Source organism: Cervus elaphus, chromosome 4, assembly GCF_910594005.1.
Source record: "Cervus elaphus chromosome 4, mCerEla1.1, whole genome shotgun sequence".
Classification (NCBI taxonomy): domain Eukaryota; kingdom Metazoa; phylum Chordata; class Mammalia; order Artiodactyla; family Cervidae; genus Cervus; species Cervus elaphus.
The window spans coordinates 19,264,728-19,291,080 of record NC_057818.1 but is presented as its reverse complement, the minus strand read 5'-3'; the positions used below and the strand labels follow the sequence as shown (position 1 = coordinate 19,291,080).

The window sequence follows — 26,353 nt, the reverse complement described above, 5'->3', positions numbered from 1 at the left end:
AGCAGAGTTGGAGCTGATGGGAGAGGGGTCTTCACGAGAAGAGAGGAGGGCTGGGGCTGAGCAATGGGATCTCTGGGTCCCCTGAGGCCTTTATTTGTGGGATAAGACTCCACCCAAGGAACAGCTGACTCCAGATGGACAGTGGTGTCGAGAGAGCTCCCTGGAAGCGTCTTGGGGGTGGGCAGACACGGGAAACTCTATTGGTCTGTATCCTTAGCTGGGAGCTGGGCCCTTGGCTTTCAAGTTCCTGGCTCACCTGGAATTTTCTTAGTGACCTTAGGAAGGCCTGTAACATCCCTCAACCTCTTTCTACCATGTGTAAGATAGGGACAGTGTGAGGAATTCAGGGTCGGACAAGGCAGAAGGTACTTAATTCAGGCATAACATTTAAAAAGGTGTCAAAAAAACTCAACAATCATATTTTAATGCAGTATTTTTATTGTAGTAAAATATAAAACATTTACCATTTTAACCATTTTATATGTTCAGTTCAGTGGCATTAAGTATAGTCACATTGTGCAAGCATCACCTTCATCCATCTTTAGAATGTCCTCCTCTTCCCCAGCTGAACACTAACCTCCCAGTCCCTGCTCTCCCCAGCCCCTGGGGTAACTACCTTCTGTCTCTCTAAATTTGACTAAGTACTTCATGTAAGTGGAATCATGCAGCACTTGACTTCTTGTGACTGGCTCATTTCACTTAGCAAAATGCCCTGACGCTTCTTCCATGCTGCAGCACGTGTCAGAATCTCCTCCCCTTTTAAAGGCTGAATACAATTCCATTATGGATATACCACACTTCATATATCCCTTCATCCATCAGTGGACACTGTTTTCTATTCTTTGGCTATTGTGGATAACGCTGCTAAGAACACGGATGTACAGATATGTAAGTCCCCACTTTCATTATTTAAAAAAAAAATCAAAATTCATTGCAAAAAAAGTCCGCAATGAATTAACTACGAAAAAGTGAAAGAGGAGATCAGGAGCAGCACAGTGTTGAGCTGCAGGAGAGCCGGAGGCAAAGGGAAGCATGGCTGACACTCACCCTGTGCGACCCTGCTGGTGGCGCCCCGAAAATCGTGCGCGCCAGCTGAGTTCCTCACTCCCCTCACCTGCATCCTGGACTGATGGGGATGAAAGGAGCCTGGCTGGGCACGCTGGGCGGGAGACTCCCTTACCTCCCACCCCCGCCTCCCACGGCTGATTTAGGAACCCGAGTGATGGAGCAGCCTTTAAGCTAGAAAGCGGAAGCTGGGGTTTCCTCTCCCCTCGGATAGATTCATCTTCATTAGCCCCCTCAGATAACAGTTCCTTCCCAGGCTGAGGGGGCTGAATTATGGAGACAGTCGCTTCGCCTTCCTTTCCTCTGAGCTGTTCTGCCGAGTGACAAACCAAGAGATGCATGTCCCCTGCTCCAGGCTGGCTTGCGGAGCTGGGTAGGAGGCACATAAGGAGGCAGGGGACGGGGCTCCCCGTCCGTCACCTGGAGGCCGGGCGGGCACTGCTTGGCGCTGTGTGCAGGCAGTGAGCGTGGGTACCACCCAGATGCCATGTGCAGTGTGCGTATGGGGGGCTCCACCAGGAGGAAGGGATGTTCCCATCCTCAGTCAGAGTCTACCCGCCCAAATACAAGAAGTCATGAAATCCCCATAAATGAGTGTCTTCCCTTACTCATTCAAGGAACATTTAGTGAGCACCTACTGTGTGCCGGGCAGTGAGTGAGTAGGTGGGCTTCAGAGTTGGTAAAAGAGATGGGTCGGTTGTGGCCCTGACTCAGGAGCTTAGAACAAAAAGTGTTTGCTCACGTATCAGGGACGACGGTGTGTTGGGTTATTGGGTGTGAGGGAGGGCAAACGAAGGGGTGGTGAGATGCCATCCGACTCTCATCCTGGGGAGTGTGTGCGGTGTGTGTGCTGCGGGGAGAGTGGGAAGATGCTGCCCCGAAGAGACAGAACCTCTCCGAGGCCCGCACCTTGCCTGCTAACCCGAGACTGGCCAGCAGAGGGCGAAAGTGCTATGGGAAAGTCAGGGACGGCGGGGCGGGAGGGAGCAGAGAGGCAGAGACAGACCCAGAGAAAAACAGGAGAGACATCTACAGAGGCAGAGAGAGTATATTAGCCTCCTTGGGCTGCCATAACAAAAACTGCAGACTGGGTGGCTTGACAACAGAACTTTCTCACAGGGCTGGAGGCTGGCAAGTCCAAGGTCAAGGTGCCAGCAAGGTAGGCTTCATTCCCGCGCCTCTCATCTCGGTTTGCAGACTGCTGCCCTGTGACTGCTTCACAAGACCTTCCTTGGTGTATGCACGTGCTGGGGGACGCAGAGACAGGGGTGGCTCTTCCTGTAAGGCAACCAGTCCCATGAGATTAGGGCCCCACCCTTATGACCTCATTTAACCTAATTACCTCTCTCCAAATGAAGTCACACTGGGGGTTAGGGTTTTAACCTAGGAATTCTAGGGGATTCACAATTCCATCCATTGCAGAGAGACAAGGAGAGAAGGAAAGGGGGGGAGGGGGAGAGAGAAAGACAGAGATGGGGGTGGCGTGGGGGTGGGGAGGAGGGAAGAGCCCACGGCCCTGGGTGGGGATCAGAACTCCTGGTTCTGGGCCAGCTTTACCGATCAGTTTGCTGTGACCCCAAGCAGACACTTCTCTCCTTTGGAGCAGCTGCATCTTCACTTGCAAAGGAGGTGGATGTGTGTCTCACCCCATACCTACTGAAGTAGCTACAAACTCAGAGAAGGCAGCTCTCAAGAGTTCTCCCCCCTCGCCCACCACTTTCTCGATCAATGGCCGAGCAGCCCTGTGAGATGGCGTCAACATTACCTCCACCTTTCAGACGAGGTCAGGAAAGTTGGGTGGCTGACCAAGGTCACACCCAGGCCTTCTGACCCTGTGGTCTAGTCAGTTGGGTGAGCGCTCTGAGAGGACAGAAGATACAACACAGATGTGAAGGAAACTTGGAACTCCTTGGCACAGCTAAGGTGGACTTGTTGGTCTCCCACTGGGGGTCTCTGCCGGGGCTTCCAGAAAACTCTGGAGAAAGGGTGAGTTTGGTGGAGGACGCTTGCAGGGAGCGCAGGCGTCCCAGCTAATGTTTGGGAAGCTGGTCCAGAGACTTATGAACCCAGAAGAACACTCCCTGGACATAGGATACCACATAAAGCTGTCCAGACAGTGGCCCCCATCCTGCCTCGTTCGCTGGATGGTGAAGCCCACCCAGCTCTTGGCTTCCACTGCGTGGCATGTGGAGGGCTGTGTGCAAAGGAGAATCTTCTCCTTTTCTCTCAGAGACACACGAGGGACGCCTAAATCTAATAAGTTAATCTAGACTCCTAGAAACAAGATTAAATTTTCAAATAAAGGCTGGCTCTGACAGCTAAGGCATAAATCTTTTATTTAAAATAGAGACTAAACCCATTCAAATGCAATCAGCAATGACAGATGTAGATAGAAACAAGCTCTGATAGAACAGACACGGTGCGGATTTGTTCGCTCTCCGTGACATATCACCAAGGGTGACCTTAAGTGCAGCCTGAGTGTCAGCCAACGGTGGGGGACTCTGCGTCCATTTCCACGTGGCTTGGTGGCCCAAGACCATGCCAATGGAGTTGCCAAGGGAGGTGGGGGGAGCCAGTCTCAGAGGTCATGGTCCCATTGCTACCCCCTCAACTGCCACAAGAGGGCAGCAAAAAGGGACAGCAGGGTTTAGAGGTAGAACCCGCCTGCCCTGGGTTGGGAAGATCCCCTGGAGGAGGGCGTGGCAACCCACTCCAGTATTCTTGCCTGGAGAATCCCATGGACAGAGGAGCCTGGTGGGCTGCAGTCCATGGGGTCACAAAGAGTTGGACAGGACTGAAGAAACTTAGCATGCAAGCATGAGCAGCCGCCAAGGAGTCTGAAGGGGAGAAAACGGGGAGCTGTCAAGAGCAAGGGGGAGAAGGTTAAGGCAAGAGGAGACGGTAGTAACGATCGCTGGGACATTTCCTGCAGCTGCCAGAGAAAAGGAAGCCCTGCAGGTTTCAAACAGTCTTCCGCCTCGGTTACCCATGGGTGAGCATTCCTGAGTGCCAATCACTATGCATTCCCTCCATGAGCTCACCCAGGCCTCACATCACACACTTACAGATCACAGACTGAGGCTCAGAGGGGTTAAACCCAGGCCTGAATTGCACAGCCAGGAGCCCTCCCCGGCGTGCTGACTCCAGTCCCCTGCTCTTCTCGACACTACATGGCTCACAGGCATCCAGAGGTGCCAGGGGTCCCTCAAACATGCTGGCCTCTTTTTTGTTCTGACTCAGGAAAAGAACAGAGAATGACTTCTTCTACATACCACGCCCTCTTTGAAGCTTTTGGATGCATGCTGCCAGTCCTCTTCACAGCAGCACAAACTCAAAGTCACACCACAAACACACATCCCTGGGGACCAGGGAGGTCCCCACATGGATAACCCATGAGTTCATGTTTAGGGGCATGTTTTTACAGGATGCTGCAAAAAAAAAGAAAAGAAGCAAAATCCTCATTCAAGACCGTGCTTGTGTTATGTGAGTTTGGGAAACACTGCCTACCATAACAGCTTCTGAGGAATCACAAAACATTGGAATATTAAAGTCTCTTGAGAAGTCCTGCAGAAAAGAAGCCTGGTTAGTCTCATTTAACCTAGCATTTCCCCAACTGATTTGAACATGAAATGTTTGTGTTTCTCTCACTAGACACAAGATCACAACAATCTGTCTTCTAAGGAACCTGTTTTGGGAAACACTGATCACAGAATATTTGAAGTTGGCCCATGCCAACAGCTTGGAGAAGCTCCCTACATCTCCAACAAGTGTATTATGGGACATGAAACTTCACCATTAAATACGTGAAGCAGACACCCAGAGAAGCCATAGCTGACAATGGTGGTTCTCTGTCTTTTTAGGATTAGTCTCTCTGGGTAACCTGATGGAAATTCTCAATTATTTTTCCCCAGGTGGAAAGATGCATACATGTATATTATGTACATATACTTGAGTGTTGACTTTAGTTTTAGGGGTTCATGGGTTCTTTGTTGCCCAGAGGCCTCAGGTCATGAACCTGTTTTAAGTCACCACCAGCTAAAGTCCTTGGTGCTGCTGGCACCCAAACACTTGGTCCTGGGAAGAGGGCCAGGCCTTTTGTTTTTTCCTTTTTTTCCCATTTATTTTTATTAGTTGGAGGCTAATTACTTTACAATATTGTAGTGTTTTTTTGCCATAGATTGACATGAATCAGCCATGGATTTACATGTGTTCCCCATCCCGATCCCCCCTCCCACCTCCCTCCCCATCCCATCCCTCTGGGTCTTCCCAGTGCCCCAGCCCCGAGCACTTGTCTCACGTATCCAACCTGGGCTGGTGGTCTGTTTCACACTTGATAGTATACTTGTTTCAGTGCTATTCTCTCAGAAAACCCCACCCCCGACTTCTCCCACCGAGTCTAAAAGTCTGTTCTGTACATCTGTTTCTCTTTTTCTGTCTTGCATATAGGGTTATTGTTACCATCTTTCTAAATTCCACATATATGCGTTAGTATACTGTATTGGTGTTTATCTTTCTGGCTTACTTCACTCTGTATAATGGGCTCCAGTTTTATCTATCTCATTAGAATTGATTCAAATGAATTCTTTTTAATGGCTGAGTAATATTCCATTGTGTATATGCACCACAGCTTTCTTACCCATTCGTCTGCTGATGGGCATCTAGGTTGCTTCCATGCCCTCACTACTATAAACAGTGCTGCGATGAACATTGGGGTGCACGCGTCTCTTTCAGATCTGGTTTCCTCGGTGTGTATGGAAGGCCAGGCCTTTTGAGGCAGGGCTGCTGAGAGTGTCTGGGTGAAAGGGCCAAGCGTACTTCTGTCCTTCTGACAAAGGAAGGCTAGAGGGTGGTCCCGGTTTCATGTGTTCAATGTATAGAGACTGCAACAGGATCCGGGGTGGGTGCAGAAGGCATCAGGCAGCTTGGTGAGCAGAGACCCCTCTCTAGTTCTGAGGACCTTCCCACAGACCTGTGGGGAGTCTGAAGCTCAGGGCTCCCGCATCTCTCAGAGCCCCCGTAGCCTAGTGCATGAGAATATGTTGCTGATGCTTGCCCAGCACCCATTCCCTGTGCCCCTTCTTCTGGGTACAGCACCCTGCTTGTCCTCAGGAAACCACCCTGCCCCACACTAGCCCATCTGTGTGGTATGGATTGGACCTCACCTCAGGGCGGGCTCATGACCTGGACAGTCAGAGGGTTACCATCTTTCAGGTGACATGACTAGTTTAGGGACAGACATGGGACCCAAGCCAGAACAACTAGTGCCAAAGGGATAAATCATGGAACTTTTCCTGAGAAAGAGCAGTTCTCTTGGAGATGTGGATTAAAAAAACAGTATGCCCAGAGCTGCTGTTGGCCATCTTGATCCATGAGGGGAGATTGCCTGAAAGTGAATCTTCTACTGAAAAGACGAGTTGAGAGATGGAGAGCTGGGGTGTCCCAGTGAAGTTGTTTGAGACTACATCCAGTTATGACTCACAGGAGTCCCACCCCTGCGAGGTTACATGGACCAATGCATTTCCTTTCTTGCTTAAGAGCATGTGTGTTGGATTCCTGACATTTGTAACAGAAAGAGTCCTGACACATCCCCTGTGGTTAAAAACACATTCCCAGGTCCACACCAGGTAGCTGAATTAGAATCTCCAGAAGTATAGATTGATTACCTACCTATCTATATGTAGATATACATATCTTCCTAGGTAATCTAATGATCTAACAGCTCTCAGTTCAGTTCAGTTGCTTAGTCGTGTCCGATTCTTGGTGACCCCATGGACTGCAGCACACCAAGCTTCCCTGCCAATCACCAAGTCCCAGAGCTTGCTCAAACTCAAGTCCATCAAGTCGATGACACCATCCAACCATCTCCTCCTCTGTCGTCCCCTTCTCCTCCTGTCTTCAATCTTTCCCAGTATCAAGGTCTTTTCCAAAGAGTCAGTTCTTTGCATCAGGGGGCCAAAGTATTAGAGCTTCAGCTTCAGCATCAGTTCTTCCATTGAATATTCAGGACTGATTTCCTCTAGGGCTGACTGGTCTGATCTAAAAGCTCTAGTTGTGGTCATTTCTCCTGCCTTTTTACCACGGAGGGTGCAAGATGCCCAGCAGGGGATTCCAAGATTATCCACATGTGGAATTTATCCAGCACAAGCCCTGGAGTCAAGATGTTTTACATGGTTGGTTCTTGGTTTATTCCCATTCTGAAGCTCTCAAATAGGGTTAAGAATCATGTGATTTGGACAGCTTCTCAACTTAGCACAGAAATGAGAAACTGCTCTTTGTTAAAAAAGACTCATCTCATCTTCCTGTACTCACAGCTGGACCACACCTCCTATAACCTCTTGTAAATAGGTGAGGCCATGAGCTTGGTTCCAATGAATAGAATGTGAGCAGAAGTGATGTGTACCACTTCCAGACTCAGCTTATGAAAACCTCCCTAGGTATTCCTCATGATTTTTCGTTTTGGCTTGATGCAGATAAACATGGGAACTTCAGAAGCTGTGGTGTAAGGTGGCAGAGCCACAAGGAGGAAGGACCCTGGGTACCAGAATCACTCTTGGAAGTGAGCTTCATGGCTACCAGGAATTCCTGCTTGGGGCTCTGCACAAGCTAGACTGTGTTAAGTCACTGGGAATTTGGAGTTGATCTGTTACAGTTGTTTCCTTAACAGTGGATTTTTATGAATGTCAGATAACTTTTCCATGCGTGGATCCATCTGTGTTTTATAAAAACTCTGGGTGGCAGTCTGGGAATGGCATCTTACAGGGACAATGCTTGTCCTAGCTTCAGTGGTTGGCAGGAGAACAGAAAATGGTTCTAAAAAGAGCAGTCTGATGCAGACATGAAGAGATGATGATGATGACTCTTTTCTTGGCCCTGGCCCCCTTCCTGTCGTTCTCACATGTCTGTAGTTAGAGCTCGTCCCTGGGACTCAGCACCCACCTTCGCACCCTCTCTGTCCCCAGTCCTTGCCCAGTGAAGACTCTGGGGGCTCCGCCTCTGTCCCTGGTGCTGAATCCAGTGGGGTTTAAAGAGCCTTGTCACCGAACCACCCTGACTTAAACCTGAGAACTGGGCTTTACTTCTAAACATTTGTTCCCTTGGAAAGTCTTTTAACCTCTCCAAATGTTAATTTCCTTATCTGTAAAACAGAAAACTATACTTTCCTCATGAGAGTGTTGTGGAGATTAAATAATGTGGAGAAACCCCTGGTGCAGTAAGGGTGTCGTTTTACATCCTTTCCCTCCCTACTTAAAAATTATTGAACCATCTCATCCCCTCCCTCCCCTCTCACCAAGAATAGCAGGTGAACTGAGGACAATTCACACGTGAATACTGACTTCAAGGGTCAGCTCTATCGTTCACTGAGGTTTGAGGGGATTAAGAGGAAAAAAGTGAACAGATTCTAAAGAGACTGCCTCTCATGATTCTAGCTGCTATAGGCTACAAAGAGTTACAGAATTTTCTAACATCTAACGGAAATAGAAATTTGAGGGCAAGTATTTTTTTTTTTTTGGTTCCTGTAGTTTCTTCATTTGTAAAATGGGGTGGGGGGTGGGTGGTTGGTGGCAACTCGATTTTTTCCGACCCCATTGAAAAAGGACACCGTTTGGTATTCTCACCACTCGTGGATCCTCTTCTTTGTAAAGATTTTGTCAACTAAACACACTGCGCCTATTAAGGAATAACTAATTCATTTCCCCAATTTTATTAATAAAAGACATTTAGAAGTGATTGTGCAATAAAAACAGTATTAAGCTTCCCAGTTTAATGAGGTGGCTGATGCTTTAGTTAGTCTGTGTGGCCTCATTATCGGCTAATGTGTGGATTCCCTTAGGTTTTCTGAATTTTTGCCAGGAATTCATGGAACCCAATGCTACTTCTGTGAACCTCAGTGCAGGAGTCATCACTTTCAGTGGGCTCTCAGGATCCTTCAAGCCCTGACCTGACTCTGTTGAGCTCTGATATACCTGGAGTGGGGGAGCAGAATGGCCTGGGAGAAGAGGAAGGAGAGGAAGTTGTTGTGGAGAAGCTGCATGGACCTTGGGAATCGGAACTGTAGGGACATCCCCTGGCATTTAGTTTAATGTACACCTGGGATATGGAATGTACAATCCATACTACTCCCCTCACAAAGGATGTGGCAAGTGACACAGAGAGAGAGACTGGAAAACTGGTTTATTAATGAAAACATGCTGGCCAAGGAAAATAGTTGCCTCCTTTTCTGTCAACACTCTCTCGCACATGACATAGGAAGCTGATTTTAAATAAGAAGGATGTTTGGTGGGTATAAAACTAGAGTTAGGGAATTCATAATTTTAATGGCATTGTCTTCAAACTATGATGGCTGTTGGGATATAACTTCTGGGAGGTTTTATTCAGGCCCTTTCAGGAATGGAGACCCCTTCTGTCCATTGCTGGAAGCAACCCACTAATGCTTTACCTTTGGGTTCTGCCCTCCACTTGACCTGCTAGCAGGGAACCTCCCTGAGATACTCAAGTTGCTGCAGTTCTTACCTGCTTGGTGGGGTTCAGTGAAACTTCTCTTAGTATGGGGGAGCACTGGCTCCTTCTTCATGCGGCTGGCCTCCTTTTGTAGTATCAGTGGGTTTCAGCCTCAATGGCGCCCACCTCAAGTTAGGATGACAGCCATTCTGTATTTGAACTGATGTCATTCTGACACCAGAGCCCATTCTCTTGGCCACAGCCCTATCCTGCCTTTCTAAGGCACCTGGCCCTTGAACTCTAGAGGCATAGCTCCTCTTAGCCCGCCCTGTTCAGAAAGCTGAGTCAGGGGGCCAGGGACCCGGAGCAGGAAAAGTCATCCCCAGGGTGGTCTGATCTCGCCTCTGGCTCTGCAGTCTGGGTACAGCTCAGTTTATGAGCTGAGTAGGTGAAGGCCCTGTCTGACCTTTCCAGTCACTTCCCTCTGCTCATCACTGTAGCCGCTCCAGAAAAATGAACGTCTTTTATGCTTTTCCCACTGCCGAGAACACAGCAGCTGCTGGCGAGGACTAGACGTGTGATCTGCTCTGAGCCCGGGACCTCACCCTGCAGCCTGCCACTGCCACAGCCCGCGTGCTGAGCAGGAGCCTGGTGAGACTTCCCCTGGGCCCAGGACTAACGCTCCCCAAGGAGGAGAGAAGCCCAGGGGGCTACACAAGACCCACTGCAGCCATTTAACTTTGAAACCTGCTGCCAGCAGCCTGGTCTCCTCTCTCACCCTCAATCCCAGCCATTACCCTGATCTTCCTGGCCATGCTGCTGCCTCCCAGACCAGGCACACTCTCCTACCTCCCGGCGCCCAACGTCCCCACGTCCTTCCAGGCGCCCCCCTCCCTCCCGTGTCCCCTGCGGGGGATGAACTGCTCCTGCCTGGCTCATTTTATGACGGGCGTTGTGTTTCTCTCTTCTATTGTGGCCCCTCAGTTTCAGTCTTGGACTCTGTTTATTTGCAGCTTTCTTCTCCTAAGAAAATAACAAAACCCAACAACAATACAAGGGACTACTGTCCGTATCTTGGGAACTTGTAGAACCCTCCTCTCTTCTTTCTGCACTGCTGGGTACATTTCTTGTTCCCACCCAAATGACCTGCCAAGGCAAGAATGTTAATTTATCTGAGTGGGAGTATGCCAATATCACCCTGCAATAAAGGTGCTGGCACTTAGAATAAAACTCGAACTCTTCATGATCTGGCCCCATTCACCCTGACCTCATCTCTCATCTCTCCTCATCTCCCATCTCTCCTCATCGCCAGCTAAGCTCGGGTCACACAGCCTGGCCTCCGGTCCTCAGGTGTGCCAAGCCTGCTCCTGCTCCAGCCTTTGCACCCACCATTCCTTCTGCCTAGAGCACTTGCCCTGCACCCTGGCAGACTGGCTCCTTCCCAGCATGTGGGCTCAGCTCAGCTCAGCCTTCTCCCTCTTGTCCACACTCCCCAGTGTCTCTCTGTTGGAATATATTTTCCTGGTACATTCTTCTTGCTGCACTTACCAGTTTCAGAAAGCCTTTCTTTAAAACGTTAGTTTCACTTTGTTATCTTCATCCTCCATTCGGGTGGGGATCTTGCTCATCTTGCTTTGCTGTATCTTTAATGCCCAAGAGTGCTGGGTTCACAGGAAGCACTTCACTTCTGATGAATGAATAATGGTGGGGTGATCACACACCAGTATCATCTGCAAGTGTCTGTCCTTCCCCTGTTTCAGGAGTTTCTACCCCAGCACCCCCTGTCTTGCTTTTAGCATGGGATATCCCTGGTAGCTCAGTTGGTAAAGAATCTGCCTGCAGTGCAGGAGACCTGCGTTCGATCCCTGGATTGGGAAGACCCTCTGGAGAAGGAAATGAGAACCCACTTCAGTATTCTTGCCTGGAAAATCCCATGGACAGAGTATCCTGGCAGGTTACAGTCCATGGGATCGCAAAGAATCAGACACAACTTAGCGACCAAACCACGACCTGTGAATGAAATGAATTAAAGGGGCCCTCACCCACTAGATTACCTTCTAAGGGGACAGACCAAGCTGTGTGTTTCTCTGACTCCCCAGCATCTTGAAGCTGTTCAAAGCGCCTGCTGAACTGAATAGAATCCTTTGAAAGTACTGCATCCACTCTGGTAACTGAGGAAGGAGGGCCTGTCTGGTCCTTTGAATGTACCTTGCTGGACAAACTAACACCTGGCGTTCTCATTCTCGGTTGTGGGTTCCGGGTCATGGGGGTGCAAAGGCTGCATCTCGCACACTAGACGTGTTGATGGAAATGGGGAGAATCTGCCTCATGTGCAGAGTGTCAGAGGAGCGGCGCCGCATCCTTCTGACACTTGAAAATTGCAAATTTGAAAGATTCCTTCTCACTTGTCAGGTGTCCAGGCCTCCCCTGCACAGGCGGCTCCCAGGCCTCACTCCCCCAGGCGGGATTTCCCACCGCCCCTGAGCCAGCCCACTGGGATCTTTGAGACCCACTGTTGGTACAGCAACTCAAGTGTCCTAGGTACTTGGTTTCAGAGTGTTTTTTTATCAGGACTCTTGCAGTTACAAGAGACTTTAAAAAGGAGTATATTGGTTCAAGCATAGAAAAGATGTTGGGTAGGGGTTGCTTCAGGCATGGCTGGATCCAGGGGACTCTGTATAATTCTGTTTATGGGGTCTCCCCATGTGGCAGCTGTTAGGGGCAAGGTGGCCCCTAGAAGCCTCAACATCCTCCATCTAGTTCAGCTGTCCAAATGTTGCTCAATCCATTTTAGCCACCCCCTTCTTTATGTTCCTTAAACCAACCAGGCATCCTCTTGCCTTAGGACATCTGCACTATTCCAAGTGCCCAGAAATCCATTCCTTCTCTGCCCCACAGCTTGTATACCATTCCTTTACCTCCCACAAAGCGTTAGTCACTCAGTTCGTGTCTGACTCTTTGTGACCCCATGGGCTGTAGCCTGCCAGGCTTCTCTGTCCATGGAATTCTCTAGGCAAGAATACGGGAGTGGGTAGCCATTCCCTTCTCCAGGGGATCTTCCTGACCCAGGGATCGAATCCAGGTCTCCTGCATTGCAGGCAGACTCTTTACCATCTCAGCTACCAGGGAAGCTTGACCTCCCACAAAGCTTTGCTCAGATCTACCTTCTGAGGCTGCACCTGACCACCCGATTTAAAACTGGACTGCCTCTCCCTAGCATTCTCAGTCCTTAGCTTGCTCATCCTCTGCCTGCTCCATAGCAATTAGCGCCTTCTCACTTACTCCACATGGTAGTTACTCCCTATCTCTATTGTCCTCTAGCCCACTGGAACGTCTGTTTTGTTCACCAAAATTTTTTCATCAGGGACAATGTTTTTTTCACCAAGGACCCAGTAGAGTCAAGTCATATAGTAGTTGCTCTATTTGTTGAGTGAATGAATGAAGCAGAAAGAAATTAATTCAACATCCACACGTTGGAAATATAGCAGTGAACAAAGCAAATGAAAAACTCAGTCCCTTGGGAACTCACTTTATGGTTGGCGAGGGCAGAGAATAAATGAGATTTTTAGAAAGTACTAAATACGTGGAGTTTCGTGACAACAAGTGCTGGACGGGCAGACACAGCAGGTGTCCACAGTTGAGATGAGACCTAGTTCCTGTCGTATGCTGAGAACCAGACAAGGATGGAGATAATTCTTGGCTCCTCTGCTGTTTTGATATTACTCTTTTTGAAAGGGAGACAGGATAAGCACATTTCTAATGACAGTAATAAAGTGTCTCCCAGATTTGTTTACAGGTTGTGTTTGCTTTTATTTTCATTTCCTTCCCGATTCAATTCAGGAGCGGGTGTGGGCAGCCCCCTGCCAGTCCACATTCCCCTGACATTTCCCACTCACATGGTGTAAATGAAGAAATATGCAAACAGGGCTGAGAGATGCTGGTGTTTGGAGCCCCTCTTGGGGGTGGCTGCTGCGTGGAGAAGAAGCAACCCAAACCAATAAGCGGGTATTGATTTGCATTGGCATTAATGTCTCTTTGTATCGACACAAGTATTTTATCAAAACCTGCCTAGGGGGAACATCCATCTTCATATTGACTTAAATAGAAGATATTACAGTGTGGGTGTTCTATCTACATAGTGTAGACCTCTGCATACAAATACAGATGCATAATCAATATTTCATCATCAAATTATGATCTGGCTTTTGATGTTTTGCAAAAAGAATCTCAAGAAGTTCAACAATAATTTTGAAATGCAAAGACTGTTTTCCATTGTAATAAGAGTTGGGGCTTCTGTTAGCCATCCTTGTGTGGGCTGCTGGAAAAGACCCCTCTGGCTAGCAGAGGGATATGGTGGGAGCATTTGTAGACCAGAAAACTGCCTCAGTTTTGCTGTTTGAGACTCAGTCGTGGACATGCTCTGGGCCTGTTCATCCATCTACCCTGTGGCCCCCATTGCTGGACCAGATCCAGACCCTCTTCAATCCCTTTCATCACTCCTGCGTACCCTTCGGCTAGCTTCACTGTACGTTTGCCTCCAGTGGTCAGCAGGTGCCACTCTTGTGCTTCTGGAACCACTTTAACTGTGAGAGTTGAGAGCTGAGGGGACTGAATTTTCTATCCCCCTGGAGTGGTCCCCAGGCAGAGACTGAGGAGTGGGCTCCCTGGGTCAAGTTCCCTGAGGCATCAGGTGGAAACTGCCCTGGGGGCTTTGTCTGATCCTGCTCCTGTTCTCCCCCTCCCCCACCTTCTTGCCTACTTCTGCTTCCCCCACAGGGGACCCCCGGGAGCACCTCATACTTGACACTTGTATGGGAAGCCTTGTCTGTTCTAAGAAGTCTGACTTTACACATACCATCCATTCCCTATGTCTATTTATGGATTCTTTACTGTGTTCCAGGCACTATGGTAGCACTTAGGGACAGAACAATGAGGGAAGTATTGATAGATACGGCTAATATCTCTGTGTCAGTTTTGGTACTTTAGATGGACTATTGGAAAAAAAAAGGAAATCTCACATGGACAGGAAATCAGAGGGCTCCAGGACCCTCACAATTCATTAGCACCACGCACCTGGTTCTTCCACCTCTCTGCTCAGCCAGGCATGGGGCTGGCTTCACCCTCAGGCTGGGAACAGGAGGCTGTGGCGCTTTGAGCCGGCATCTCTTCTTGGGCCGTTGTCTTTAAAGCAGGGACACTTTCTCAGGTCCCTGTCTTCCCTAGCAGGATGACCTTTGTCTCATTGGCCTAATGTAGGGCACATGCTACTTACTGAGCCTGTCCCTGGAAAGGGGGTAGAATTACCCTTGGACCAATCAGGGCCACCCTGGGGCCTGGGGGTTGAGGTTGTTTCTCCAGAGGCTTAGGAGACATTCGAGGGGGTGGGCTACTGAACACAATGGCCAGGGCTCTGTTAGGAGAGAGGGAGGGTTGATGCTGGGTGGGAACTGCTGTTCCTCTGTCTCTCTGCCCTCTAGATTCCTTCCTGCACCTCCCTCTGGCCACCATTCAACACTCACTGTCTGTTTATGCGGTTTGGTCCATCTATATAGTGACTCTGCAAGGGCAGCAGTCTCTTTTGCTTACCCCTGTATCCCTATGAATAGCACAGTATCACACATGTAATTATGCTCAATAAATATTTGGTGGATAAGTGAATGGGAATAATAAAGGGACTGAACAAGTGCATGAATGAACATCTGTGATTTGAAGAGCAGATGCGAATGACGGTGAGGAGGTCTCCCACCCCCCTCCAGTGGGGCATGCCCTGTGATGATGGCAGGGCAGATGGGCCGCTCCCAGAAGGAGGAGCCAGGATAAAGCAGGAGGACTCCTTCCCAGGCAGTGAGGGCCCTGGCTTTGGGTGGGAAAGGCTGGGGCTCAGCTGGGCTCTGACACTGACTTTAGGTGTCACCCCTCCTCTCTGGGTCTCACCGCTGTTTTCTCAAAGATTTATGCTTTTTTTATTTTTCGTTGTTCTGGGTCTTCACTGTTGTGCTCTCTCTAGCGGGGGCTGCTCTCTAGTTGCAGCACACGGGCTTCTCATTGCGGTGGCTTCTCTTGTTGCGGAGCGCAGGCCCTAGGCACACGGGCCTGAGGAGTTGTGGCTCCCCGGCTCTAGAGCTCAGGCTTAGTAGTTGTGGCAGACGGGCTTTGTTGCTCTGTGGCATGTGGGATCTTCCCGGACCAAGGACTGAACCACCATCTCTTGCATTGCAAGGCAGATTCTTACCCACTGGACCACCAGAGATGCCCCTCTTTCTTTTACTTTTAATTGGAGGATAACTGCTTTACAATGTTGTGTTGGCTTCTGCCACCAACAACATTAATCAGCTATAAATACACATATACACGCTCCCTCTTGAGCCTTCCTCCTGCCACCCCCCGGCCTACCCCTCTCGGTCGCCAAAGAGCACTGATCTGCTCTCCCTGTGTTACACAGTGACTCCCCACTAGCTGTCCATTTTACACACAGTGGTGAATATATGTCACTGCTACTCTCTCTATTTGTCCCATGGACCTCACTACTTTCTCGAGAGGAACTGGGAGGATTCCATCACTGACCAATTTGTTGGACACTTACTATGTGAAGATGGCAGGATACATGCAGGAAAAGCACAGAATGTGATGCAGGCATCTGGGGGGCAGATCTAGCTGTGGGGCTGAGAGCTGGGTCTTTAAACTAAGGTTGAAGGGTGAGGTTTGAAGGATGAACAATTGGGCAGCTGGAGGTGGAAATGGGGATGCATTACAGACCGAGAGAAAAAAGCAGGTAGACAGACCGTGGGCAGGGACCCAGGCTTGTTTGAGGAAAACAAGGCTGGCCTGGCATGAACTAGGGGTGGGGAGCGGTGCATGATAGGAGATGAGGCAGCGAGGTCAGTGGGAGCCCAAGCCAGGAGGCGGGACAGCGCAGGCTTTGAGCTTTATTCTCTCATCACTGGTGAGCCTGGGAGCGGAGGGGAGGGGAGGCGAAGGGAGATGGAGGGTAGACTAGGTGAGGGGCTGCTGCAGGCTCCCAGCTTGAGGTGAGGTGGCTTGGAGCAGCGCAGTGACAACCACGAAGGAGAGAAAAGCCCTGACTGGAGAGGTCCTCGGGAAGCGATCTGGTAGCAGGAAGTCCGAGACTCTGCCCTGGCTGGGTGTCAAGGACACGTGCCCTGCCCCGCTTCGTGGGCAGTGTAAACCAGGCTCTCCTCATCCAGGAGAGAAGCTTTCTTTCCCTCTGTGCCCAGGGAAGGAAGGGGTGAATCAAGCATAATGCAGTTAAGAAATACTATGTAATCGATCACGCTAGCTTAAATTAAATGCAGTGTTCGAACGTGTTGCCTAACGTCTTTTCCATATCAAGCAGAGGCCAGGGTGGATAACCAGCACATTTAAAGTATTGCTATTTGAAGCTGGAGAAAGGCATCCTCATTATTTTTGGTGAATGAGAAAGTTTTTTGAGGAGAGGGAATAAGGGAAATGTTTTAGGGCATAAGTTCTAGAAAAACTGACTTTTTCTAAACTCTGTCCAAAACGAGGTGTAATGTCATGAAAAGTGTGTGGAATTTGGATTTGGAAGGCCTACACTTGAATCCCATGCATGCTGTGTGATCTTTGGTAGGTCATTAGCCTCTTTGATTTTTTTTTTTTTTTTTGATTCTAAGATGGGGATGATAACAGTTGCTTCAGATGGTGACTGTGGGTAAGAAATGAAATAATGCTGGTAGAAGTGCTTTATCAGCTGCAAAGCACTATTAAATGAAAAGATTATCAAGAAAGTATTTTTTAAGGAAAACATAAATAATTGGGTGATATTATTGAATTAATGCTAGTTAATTCATTAACTAACGTGTTAGTTAATGTCTAAGGTCATGTTAACGTCTTTATCCTTAGGAGACACATGCCAACATGTTTAGGAGTGAAATGTCAAGATGTCTAAAACATTCAAATTGTTCAGCAAAATCCAAAATTGCACAGCTCAATGCATTATCTGTCTATGTGTATATCTCCATCTATTTATATCTATATCTACATATTGAGAGACATAAGGAAAATGTGATATAACATTAACCACTGGGGAATCTAGCTGAAGGGCATGAGTGTTTATTAAGTTATTCTAAACTTTTCAGTAGATTTGAAAACGTTCAAAATAAAAAGCAGGAGGAAAAGCCACGTAAAACTGGACTGTAGATCTAAGTACAAAAGGTGGAACAGTACCTCAGGAGGCCACCAAAGGCAGTGTCTTTCTGCCCTTGGCCCTTAGCAGGGAAGGGCAGTCAGGGCACACTGGGGCCTGGCAGGGATGGAGTGGAGGGAAGAAAAGCCCCATTTCTCTTCCTGCTCCCTCCTGTCTCTTCCTGGTGCCTCCTGCAGGCTGAACCCACTCAGATGCCAAGGACAGAGCCCGATGATGAAATCCATGGGTATCAGCCTCCAAGGGCATGAAGCTGGGAGCACGGCAGAGGATGGATACACAGAGACCAGAGAATGACCAGCTCCCTCCTTCTCCAGCAATGGGCAGGCAGATACTCATTTCTTTCAGTTCTCCTAGGGCTAAGTCACAGGAAAATGACATCGTCCTGGCCAACCCTTCACCTGGATTAAATCATGTGCTGCTGCAGCTGCTGATTTTCAACACCCCCCGAAAGGAGTTCAGGGTGGACGGCAGAAATGAGGCATTCCGTGCTCCTCGGGGGTGGGTGGGTGGGGCAGGGGGACTTCGGATAGGTATTTTCAGGAGCTGATTTTATGAGCCCAATTCTTATATCTTTGGGAAATATTTTCTAGAGAAGTACCAAAATCCTTCATGGTGAAGACTGTTCCTCGTGCCGAGGAAAAAGCTTCATGAGACTAGTAGAAACCTTCTGGAAAAATATGTGCTTGATTGCATGTACTTCCTATTCTCCTGGTGGCTCAGCTGGTAAAGAATCCGCCTGCAATGCAGGAGACCCCGGTTCAATTCCTGGGTCAGGAAGATCCCCTGGAGAAAGGATAGGCTACCCACTTCAGTATTCTGGGACTTCCCTGGTGGCTCAGAGGGTAAAGAATCTGCCTGCAGTGCGGGAGACCTGGGTTCGCTTCCCGAGTCAGGAAGATCCCCTGGAGGAGGGCATGGCAGCTCACTCCAGTATTCTTGCCTGGAGAAGTCCATGGACAGAGGAGCCTGGCAGGTTACAGTCCATGGGGATGCAAAGAGTCGGACACGACTGAGCGACTAAACATAGCACCTCTTCACCAAAATCCCATATAAACTGACTGGCTCCTGGGCTCTGGGGCAGTCTCTCAGAGCTATCAGAGGTGCTGTTTCCTGGGGCTGCAGGCCTCATTTTGCCCCAAATAAAATTTAACTCGCAGCTCTCATGTTGTGCATTTTTTTTGTAAGTCAATAGACGTGATGCCAGAGGCTACTGCACCCATGCTGCCACCACGACGGAGGGAAGGCCAAGTGGATGGCAGAGCAGCCCGTTACAATTCTGTGCCCAAATCCAGTGGGTGTGGGGTTTTCCATGTGCACACGCCTGCTAAGTCACTTTAGTCACGTCTGACTCTGTGACCCCAAGGACTGTAGCTTGCCAGTCTCCTCTGTCCACGGGATTTTCCAGGCATGAATACTAGACTGGGATGCCACGCCCTCCGCCAGGGATTGAATCTGCAACTCCTGTGGCTCCTGTACCACAGGCGGATTCTTTACCGCTGGGCCACTGGGGAAGCTTGGGGGTTTCCCACACAATCAAGCAATACCCTGACACCAGGCGTGTGTCCCATAATTTCTGATGCTGCATCAGAATCAGATCCCACAGGTCTCCGTCCTCCAAGGCTGCCTCACATCCCACTTCAGATGCCAAGTACAGCCCAGCTTGCTCCTGACTGGCTGTAGGTCAGAAGTTCCAAACACCCCCTGCGTGGGTTCCGTTAATTTGCTGGAGTGGCTCAAAAAACTCAGAAAAACAGTTTACTTACTAGATTACAGGTTTATTATAAAAGGAAAAAATACAGGAATAGTCAGACAGAAGAGATGCACCGGGCAAGGCATGAGAAAGGGCAGGGGACTCCCAAATCCTCTCCGGGCACACCACTCTCCCCAAATTCCCATGTGCTCGCTCTCTGAACCCCAACCTTCTGGGTTTTTGTGGAGGCTTCATCATGTAGGCAAGGTTGATTAATTCACTGACCTTAGGAGACTACAATCCATCTCCAGACTCTCTGCCCTCCTAGGAGGTTAGGGGTGGGGATGGGGTTGGGGCTGTGGTTCTCCTGGCAACCAGCCTCCATCCTCACTAACATAACAAGGCATCTTTATTGCTCTTATTTCTTGGGAGATTCCAAGAGTTTTAGGAGTTCTGAGCCAGAAACAGGACCAAATAACATATTTCTTCAATCACAGCATCACACCCTTACTCAGAGCCTTGACACTGTTGAACACCTGGGTCAAACCTGGGTCACCCACTGCCAGGCTTCTTCGTGTGTGAGGAGGTCTCCCATTATGAAGCCCCTTGGCTGGACATCTGGTCTTTGGCTCCCAGGAGCATCCTAATTAAGGAGCAAGTTAAAGTGGCATCCTTATCCCATTTGCTTTAGTCACGTTCTCCCCCTCACCTTCTAGAATTTCCACCCTGATGGCAGCAAGAGACGCAAAACAAAGACAACAAGGGAATGGGCAGTGAGCAAGAGAAAGGTCTTGAGAGGAAATCTAATGAACCAGAGGAGGAAAATGTAGAAATAGGCTCTATATGGTGAAACAACTGTACTCCAATAAAGATTAATTAAAATAAAGAAATACGCTCTATTGCTTGCTGACAGACACACAGGGCACTAAGCTAATGGATTTAGGAGACAATGCTGTGGCCTGTGTAGCAAATGCTGGCAGTTCTAGCCCAGACCTCCCAGGTCCCTTAATCAACTGTGCACCCGTCTCCCAGCTTCTACAGGCTCCTTTCCCACCTGTGACCTTCTGGGGATGCTCCTTGTGCCTTAGAGCTGCACCCCTTCTGCAGAGAGCCTGAAGCACCCAAGGTGGCCTTTAGCCAGTGTCCAGTCCCTGTGAAAACACACAAGCCTCACATCCTCTGTCCCAACGCTGGACAAACCCCAGGATGCCATTTGTGCCTAAGCCCCTCTCGTGACCAGGCTGCATCTGGGATTTCACCTCAACTGCTTTGGATTTCACCAAACTGGTTTGGCTTCCTCCCCTTCCCCGCCCTGCTCCCTGCCCCAGTTTCCTTCTGGGAACACTGTAGGGGATGATGGTGTGAATCACCTGCCAGAGGTTTCTGGGGTCTTTGTACCTGGGAGCCCTGGCCAGCACCAGCCTGTGGTCTCTCAACTGCCCTTGACCTTAGCACAGACCTCCCTCACCGCCCCTCCTCTGAGGTGGAGCCACCCGGGCCCATTATTGCCCAGCCCCTGACCCTCTCTCAAGTACTGACTTCATCTGCAAGTGTTTTTTCCTCACCATAATGTCATTAACTCCAGGAGGGACCTGAAAGCCAGGCATTTATCTGACAGTGATGTCTGTCCTGCTCGATGCGGTTTCTGCAGGGCAAGAAGCAGTCAGGAAGTCACAGAAGGAAGGGGACATCTGCTCCGATACAGACGTCTTTAACGTTTCCTGCTAAAGCGTCTCCCTTCACAGTCAGTCCTTGCCCTTTGCTGACCCCGGGACATGCTAAGACCTTGAGCTTGGCAGAGTGTACCACCAACGTTACTTCCCTGATTACCCATTTCGGTCACTAATCTGGGACTACATCAGTGGTTCCCAATCCTGAATGCTACTTAGATCCCCCTGGGAGCTTTTCTGAATGCACCTACCCCGCTGTCCTCCCCCGTGGATCGCTGGGCAGGGGGCTCAGGCGTCAGCACTCTTCTAGCCATGCCCACCCCCGCGCCAGGCGACTGCAGCGTGCAGCCAGGACTGAGACCCGCTGCCGTGCAGGAAGGGGTGTGTCCTCGGGGCGCCACTGCTAAGGGACCAGCCTTCTCTCCACCTGCGCTCGTTGGTCACCTTCGTTCTGGCCAAGAGGCTGCCGGATGTGCCTGGCTTCTTTCCTGCTGCTCTCCCTGGTCCTACCTCTACTTTTTAAAGTGTCTGTTTCTTTAAACATTCAAGAATAGGGCTTCTCTGAAACTATGAGCATTTCTGAAGATCATCAATTGTTGGTCACCATAATATTCAAGGAAGCAGGGTCTGAGGATGGATATGGGGAGAAGGGCTTTCTTCCCAGTGTCAGGCGCCACCTGAACTTATGCTTTGACGGAAACTTGTGTCTTCTTGGTGAGCAGAGGAGCGGAGAGTGTGTTAGAGGAAGGAGGGCCTAACAGGAAGGCTTAGACACTCTGCTTACAGACTTTTTGAGAACACACTGGTTTACTTTTTTGAAGGGCCTCATGCTGAGTTGCTATGTCCAACTCTTGAGACCCCATGAACTATAGCTGCCATGTTCCTCTGTCCATGGAATTTCCCAGGCAAGAATACTGGAGTGGGTTGCCACTTCCCTCTCTAGGGGATATTCCCAACCCAGGGACCAAACCCATGTCTCCTGCATTGCAGGTGGATCCTTTACCACTGAGCCACCTGGGAAGACCTGTGAAAAGCCTACTGGATTGCAAAGATTGCTTTTTTAAAAAATAAAACTCAGTTTATCACTCACACACCAGACAGAAATATTTTACCAAGGCACTCAGAAGTGCCACTCTGAACAACAATTTAGCTTTTTAAAAATCATTCTCACTTTCCTGTTCTTTTCACCTATATTCAGGGAGAAAAAAGGAAAGACTGATCTTCAGCTGAATAACATAAATCTCCATTAATTACCTGGAAAGATTAGCTTTCCCCCCTCAGTCTAAACATTTTAATGCCCTCTATCAAAGGCACAGGTAATCTGAGGGAGTTTCAGATCACATCCACCACCACACTTCAGGAAATTCTGACCCTTTAAAATAATTTTAGAGGACATGTTAATTCCTTCCCTTTCATGGCTACCCTGTGGATGCTCATATTTTCCTTTCTCTCATGTCTACCAGTTGGGAAAGATGCTGCTTCTTTATTTGATTAAAGATACTTTATCCAATTCTTGGCTTACACAGAAAAATAAAATCACTCATTTGAGCCTATGTACAAAAAATAATCATTTGACTAATGGTATCTGCCACTTTTTATCAGTTTGGCGGGGGAGGGAGTGAATACATGCAACATTTATGTGTTGTATGATACCAGGTCATCTGGCCTCTTGACCTTGGAAAACATTTCTGAGTTGGAGTTTTGCACCACAGAGAAATGATTGTCATTTTCTGGTGCAAAGATACCAGGTGTTACTATGGCCCTTGTCCCACTGCCTGTGGTTCTTTCTTTATGCATCCATCCTTCTTCGAGATCAGTGGGTTTCAACTCTGGCTGCCCAGAACTTGGGGCTTAAAAATATATGGGTGTATAAGCCCCTGGCCATAGACCTGGAAGTTCTGATTCAACTGGTCTGGGAGGCAGCTCGGCCTAGGTATACACAGTAGACCCCTAGGGGATTATAACATGCAGGTGGGCTTAGAACAGCTGTGGCTGATGTCAGCTCATTCTGCTAGCAACATTACCTCCTTCACCTGGTCCCCCAGAACCTGCCAGAGTCTGGTACATGATAACCATTCACAAGTCTGCTGTGAATTATATCCCAAAGGGAAGCTGGAATCCTGATACCACCACAATACCACCTCTCCTGATGTATTTCCCAGATGCTATTACTAAGCAAGGAGTCTTAGGGTTATCAATTCTAAATAGGCAGGACTGCTGTCATACTAATGTGCTACGGTTCACTCTGGGTCACATTCCATTACTTGCAAACATTCAAAGACAATGACATAGCATTTAGCCTATAAAAATGAGTCAATATATTGAAAAGAATTATTAAGTCATTTTAAAAAGGCACAGCAATAGATCCTAGACATACAAAGCCAAGCAGCACAAATATCAATGGTACCTAATTACTTTCATTCACCCAAAACTGTAGAGAACACCACTCAGAATAAACACCCATTTCTTCCACGTGGCTTTCAGGCAAAATTTTGAAATAGCTACCTGAATTCAAAAGCAAGCCGCCAAACTGTCAATTTTTGGCCTCATTTTGGCTGGTTAGCTGACTGACTGATTGATGGAGGCGCGTGTTTCCTCATCTGTCTCAGGCCTTTGAGCCTGTTCTCGGTGCTGGGCAGTGCCCTAAGCGCTGGGAAACAGTGGTGAAAACAGGCAGCTTGTGCCTGATCTCAGGGAGTTTATGTTCAGTTGTGGGAACTAGACAGGACAGAAGAGGATAGCGTGCATTTCAGGTGACAGCTGCCATGATGAAAGCTGAGCAGGAGGACCCGATGCTGAGGGGCTGGGCGCCCGCTTCACCTGGTGGTCAGGGAGGGCTTCTCTGAGAGGTGGCCGGGCAGGCGCGGTCTGAGTGTCAGTGGGCAGAATGTCTTGGGCATGGAGATGCAAAGGCACAGGCTGGAAGTGGCTGGCAGCTTGAGCCGTAGAAAGGCCAGGGGCTAGAGCTTAGCAGGTTAGGAAGGGGTGGTATGAAATGTGAGGCGGGAGCCTGACCGCATAGGGCTTGGCGCACCGTGGTAAGGAGTTTGTGTGCATGCGTGCTAAGTCGCTTCAGTCATGTCTGACTCTTTGGGACTCCATGGATTGCAGCCCGGCAGGCTCCTCTGTCTATGAGATTCTTCAGGCAAGAATACTGGAGTGGGTTGCCATGCCCTCCTCCAAGGGGTAGGGAGTTTGGGTGGATGCAATTAAGATGGTCAATGATCTCATCAGTTTTATCTGTAACAGAGTCGCCACCACAGACGGGGGCTATAGTGAGAAGGTTGATGGTGTGAGTTTTGTAGCTCTGGGGAAGCCATTCCATTGGGTCAAGCCAACAGAAATAATGACAAGAATTTTCTTTTCTTCTGGAGTGTCAGAAAGGGAGTTGGGGTGTTGTGCCAATTCACCTGAATGAAACACTCTTCCCCCTAAATAGCCATATGGTTTGTCTCCTCTTTTCACATAAACCTCTGTTCAAATGTCGCTTCCCCAAAGAGGCCTGTCCTCCCTACCACACATCGCTCTCAATGCCCTACTCTCATTCCGGTGGTCTTTACAAGTCTGACCACTACTGGATATTATACATCTGTTTATTTCAGACTTTCCCCCTCCCCAGTGGAACATAAGCCCCTGAGGTCAAGGACTTCATTTGTTTTGTTTTATATTTTTTGTTTTGTTTATATTTTGTTTTCTGCTATATTCCAACACTCAGCATAATCTCTGGCACAACAAACACTTAGAGAATGAATTTCTGAGAATAAACACCATTGGATTTTTGCTGCATCCATTTGAGCATGAGGGACTTGAGAGACTCCTAGGATTCTTGGGCTTCTATTTGCCAAGCACATTCGTGTCCCTTCTAATCTTTCTGCCTTAATCACTTTAAATGTACTGACAAGCACAATTGACCAATTAATAGCGCTTATGCTTTTGTTACATCATTTGTAATCCACGATGCTCTTTCTATTTGTAACGGTCTTTCAATTTTTCATGACTCAAAATGGAGGGCATACATAATGAATACAAATAGCAAATTGATTATATGTAATGCATATTCTACTGCTTGCTGGGTTTATGCCTGTTATTAATGACAGAAATCCAGCAAATTCTCATGAAAACACCAATGACATACAACCTTTAATGCAAGATGTTGGAGCACTAGGGGTCCTAAATTTTCCTAATTACTGAGCAACAGCAGACATTAATTTCCCAGACGGCAACCTTTGTAAATAAGAACATCAGCATGGCTGCTTTGTCCAAGTTCATTTTTGCTGAACACAAAACCCATCATGCAATCCATTTTTATCCACCAGACTATTTGTGTTGTGTTTCAAAAAAACAGATACACTTGAGAGATTGCTTTATGAACAAAGTCTAAAGGACACCACTTGTGAAAAATCAAATTTACTGTCTACTGAGGGACTGCATGTTTTTTGGAATGCTAATATACTATGATACAGATTTCACATAGCTTCAGCTGGTGGGCTGAGCATCAAAGCATCACAAAGGTGATAGAGCAAAACAAGAAAGAAGAAAGGGATCAGAGTCTGAAATGGAGAATATGGTAAAGGAGATGCTTTTAAGAGACCCACCTGGCTAAATGTGCAGTCTTGGTCTCAGATCGCCAAAGGATGAGCTGGTTCGCAATGAGAGGCCATGTGAACCAATCTTTTTTTTCTCCCCACTAGACAGAAAACCTTCTGGGAAGCAGGTGTTTCCTGTGAAACACTGGTGGGTAGGGTGACTGGTTTAGCTTGATTGGTACAGGGAAAACAATCAAGCACTCGTCTGATGGGTTTGTAAAGAGAGTGGATGAAATGGATAGGAGCATTTATTGAGGCCCACTTGTACTTAGAAGCCAGCATTCACAGCAGGCTCGATGCTACAAGCCTGACCACTTCTACTAAAATCTTCCTCCTCCAATACAAATTGGCTGTGCTGCAGAAGGAAGGCTGAGTGAGTGGATGGCTGGCTATGGTCCATGCCTACCTCCCCAACAGTCAAAGCCCTGACAGGTCTGCATCTGTGACAAGCTGAGCTTCTGAGTGGGTAGGATTCCAAACCCAGGGGAAGCAGGGGTCTGCCAAAGTGTGCCCAGCCAACTTGAGACCCAGGGCGGTTTTGGCGAAGCCTAAACCAGGCTTAACAGATTCCCTTCTGTATTTTAAGTGTGTGCACCATCTTAGGTTGGAAACCCCAGAAAAGACCCAGAGCCAAGGACGTGAGAACCACGTGGTTCACTGGGAAGTAGAGGGAGCCTGGAAAGCTGAAGGAAACAGGGACACAGGGAAGAGAAGGTGG

General features: G+C 48.5%; 1 protein-coding gene across 1 annotated transcript in view; it reads right to left on the bottom strand.

Annotated features, from left to right (window-relative positions):
• Positions 1 to 452: 452 nt before the first annotated feature.
• LOC122692720 (atherin-like) overlaps positions 453 to 26,353 on the bottom strand; it is a 75,014-nt gene continuing 49,113 nt past the window's right edge. Inside the window, exons 3-4 of the mRNA XM_043900565.1 lie at positions 4,573 to 4,629; positions 453 to 2,343 (exon numbers count right to left, since the gene is read on the bottom strand). Of these exons, the coding sequence (XP_043756500.1) occupies positions 2,209 to 2,343; positions 4,573 to 4,629 (192 nt within the window). The 3' untranslated portion in view covers positions 453 to 2,208. The remainder of the gene's footprint in view (positions 2,344 to 4,572; positions 4,630 to 26,353) is intronic.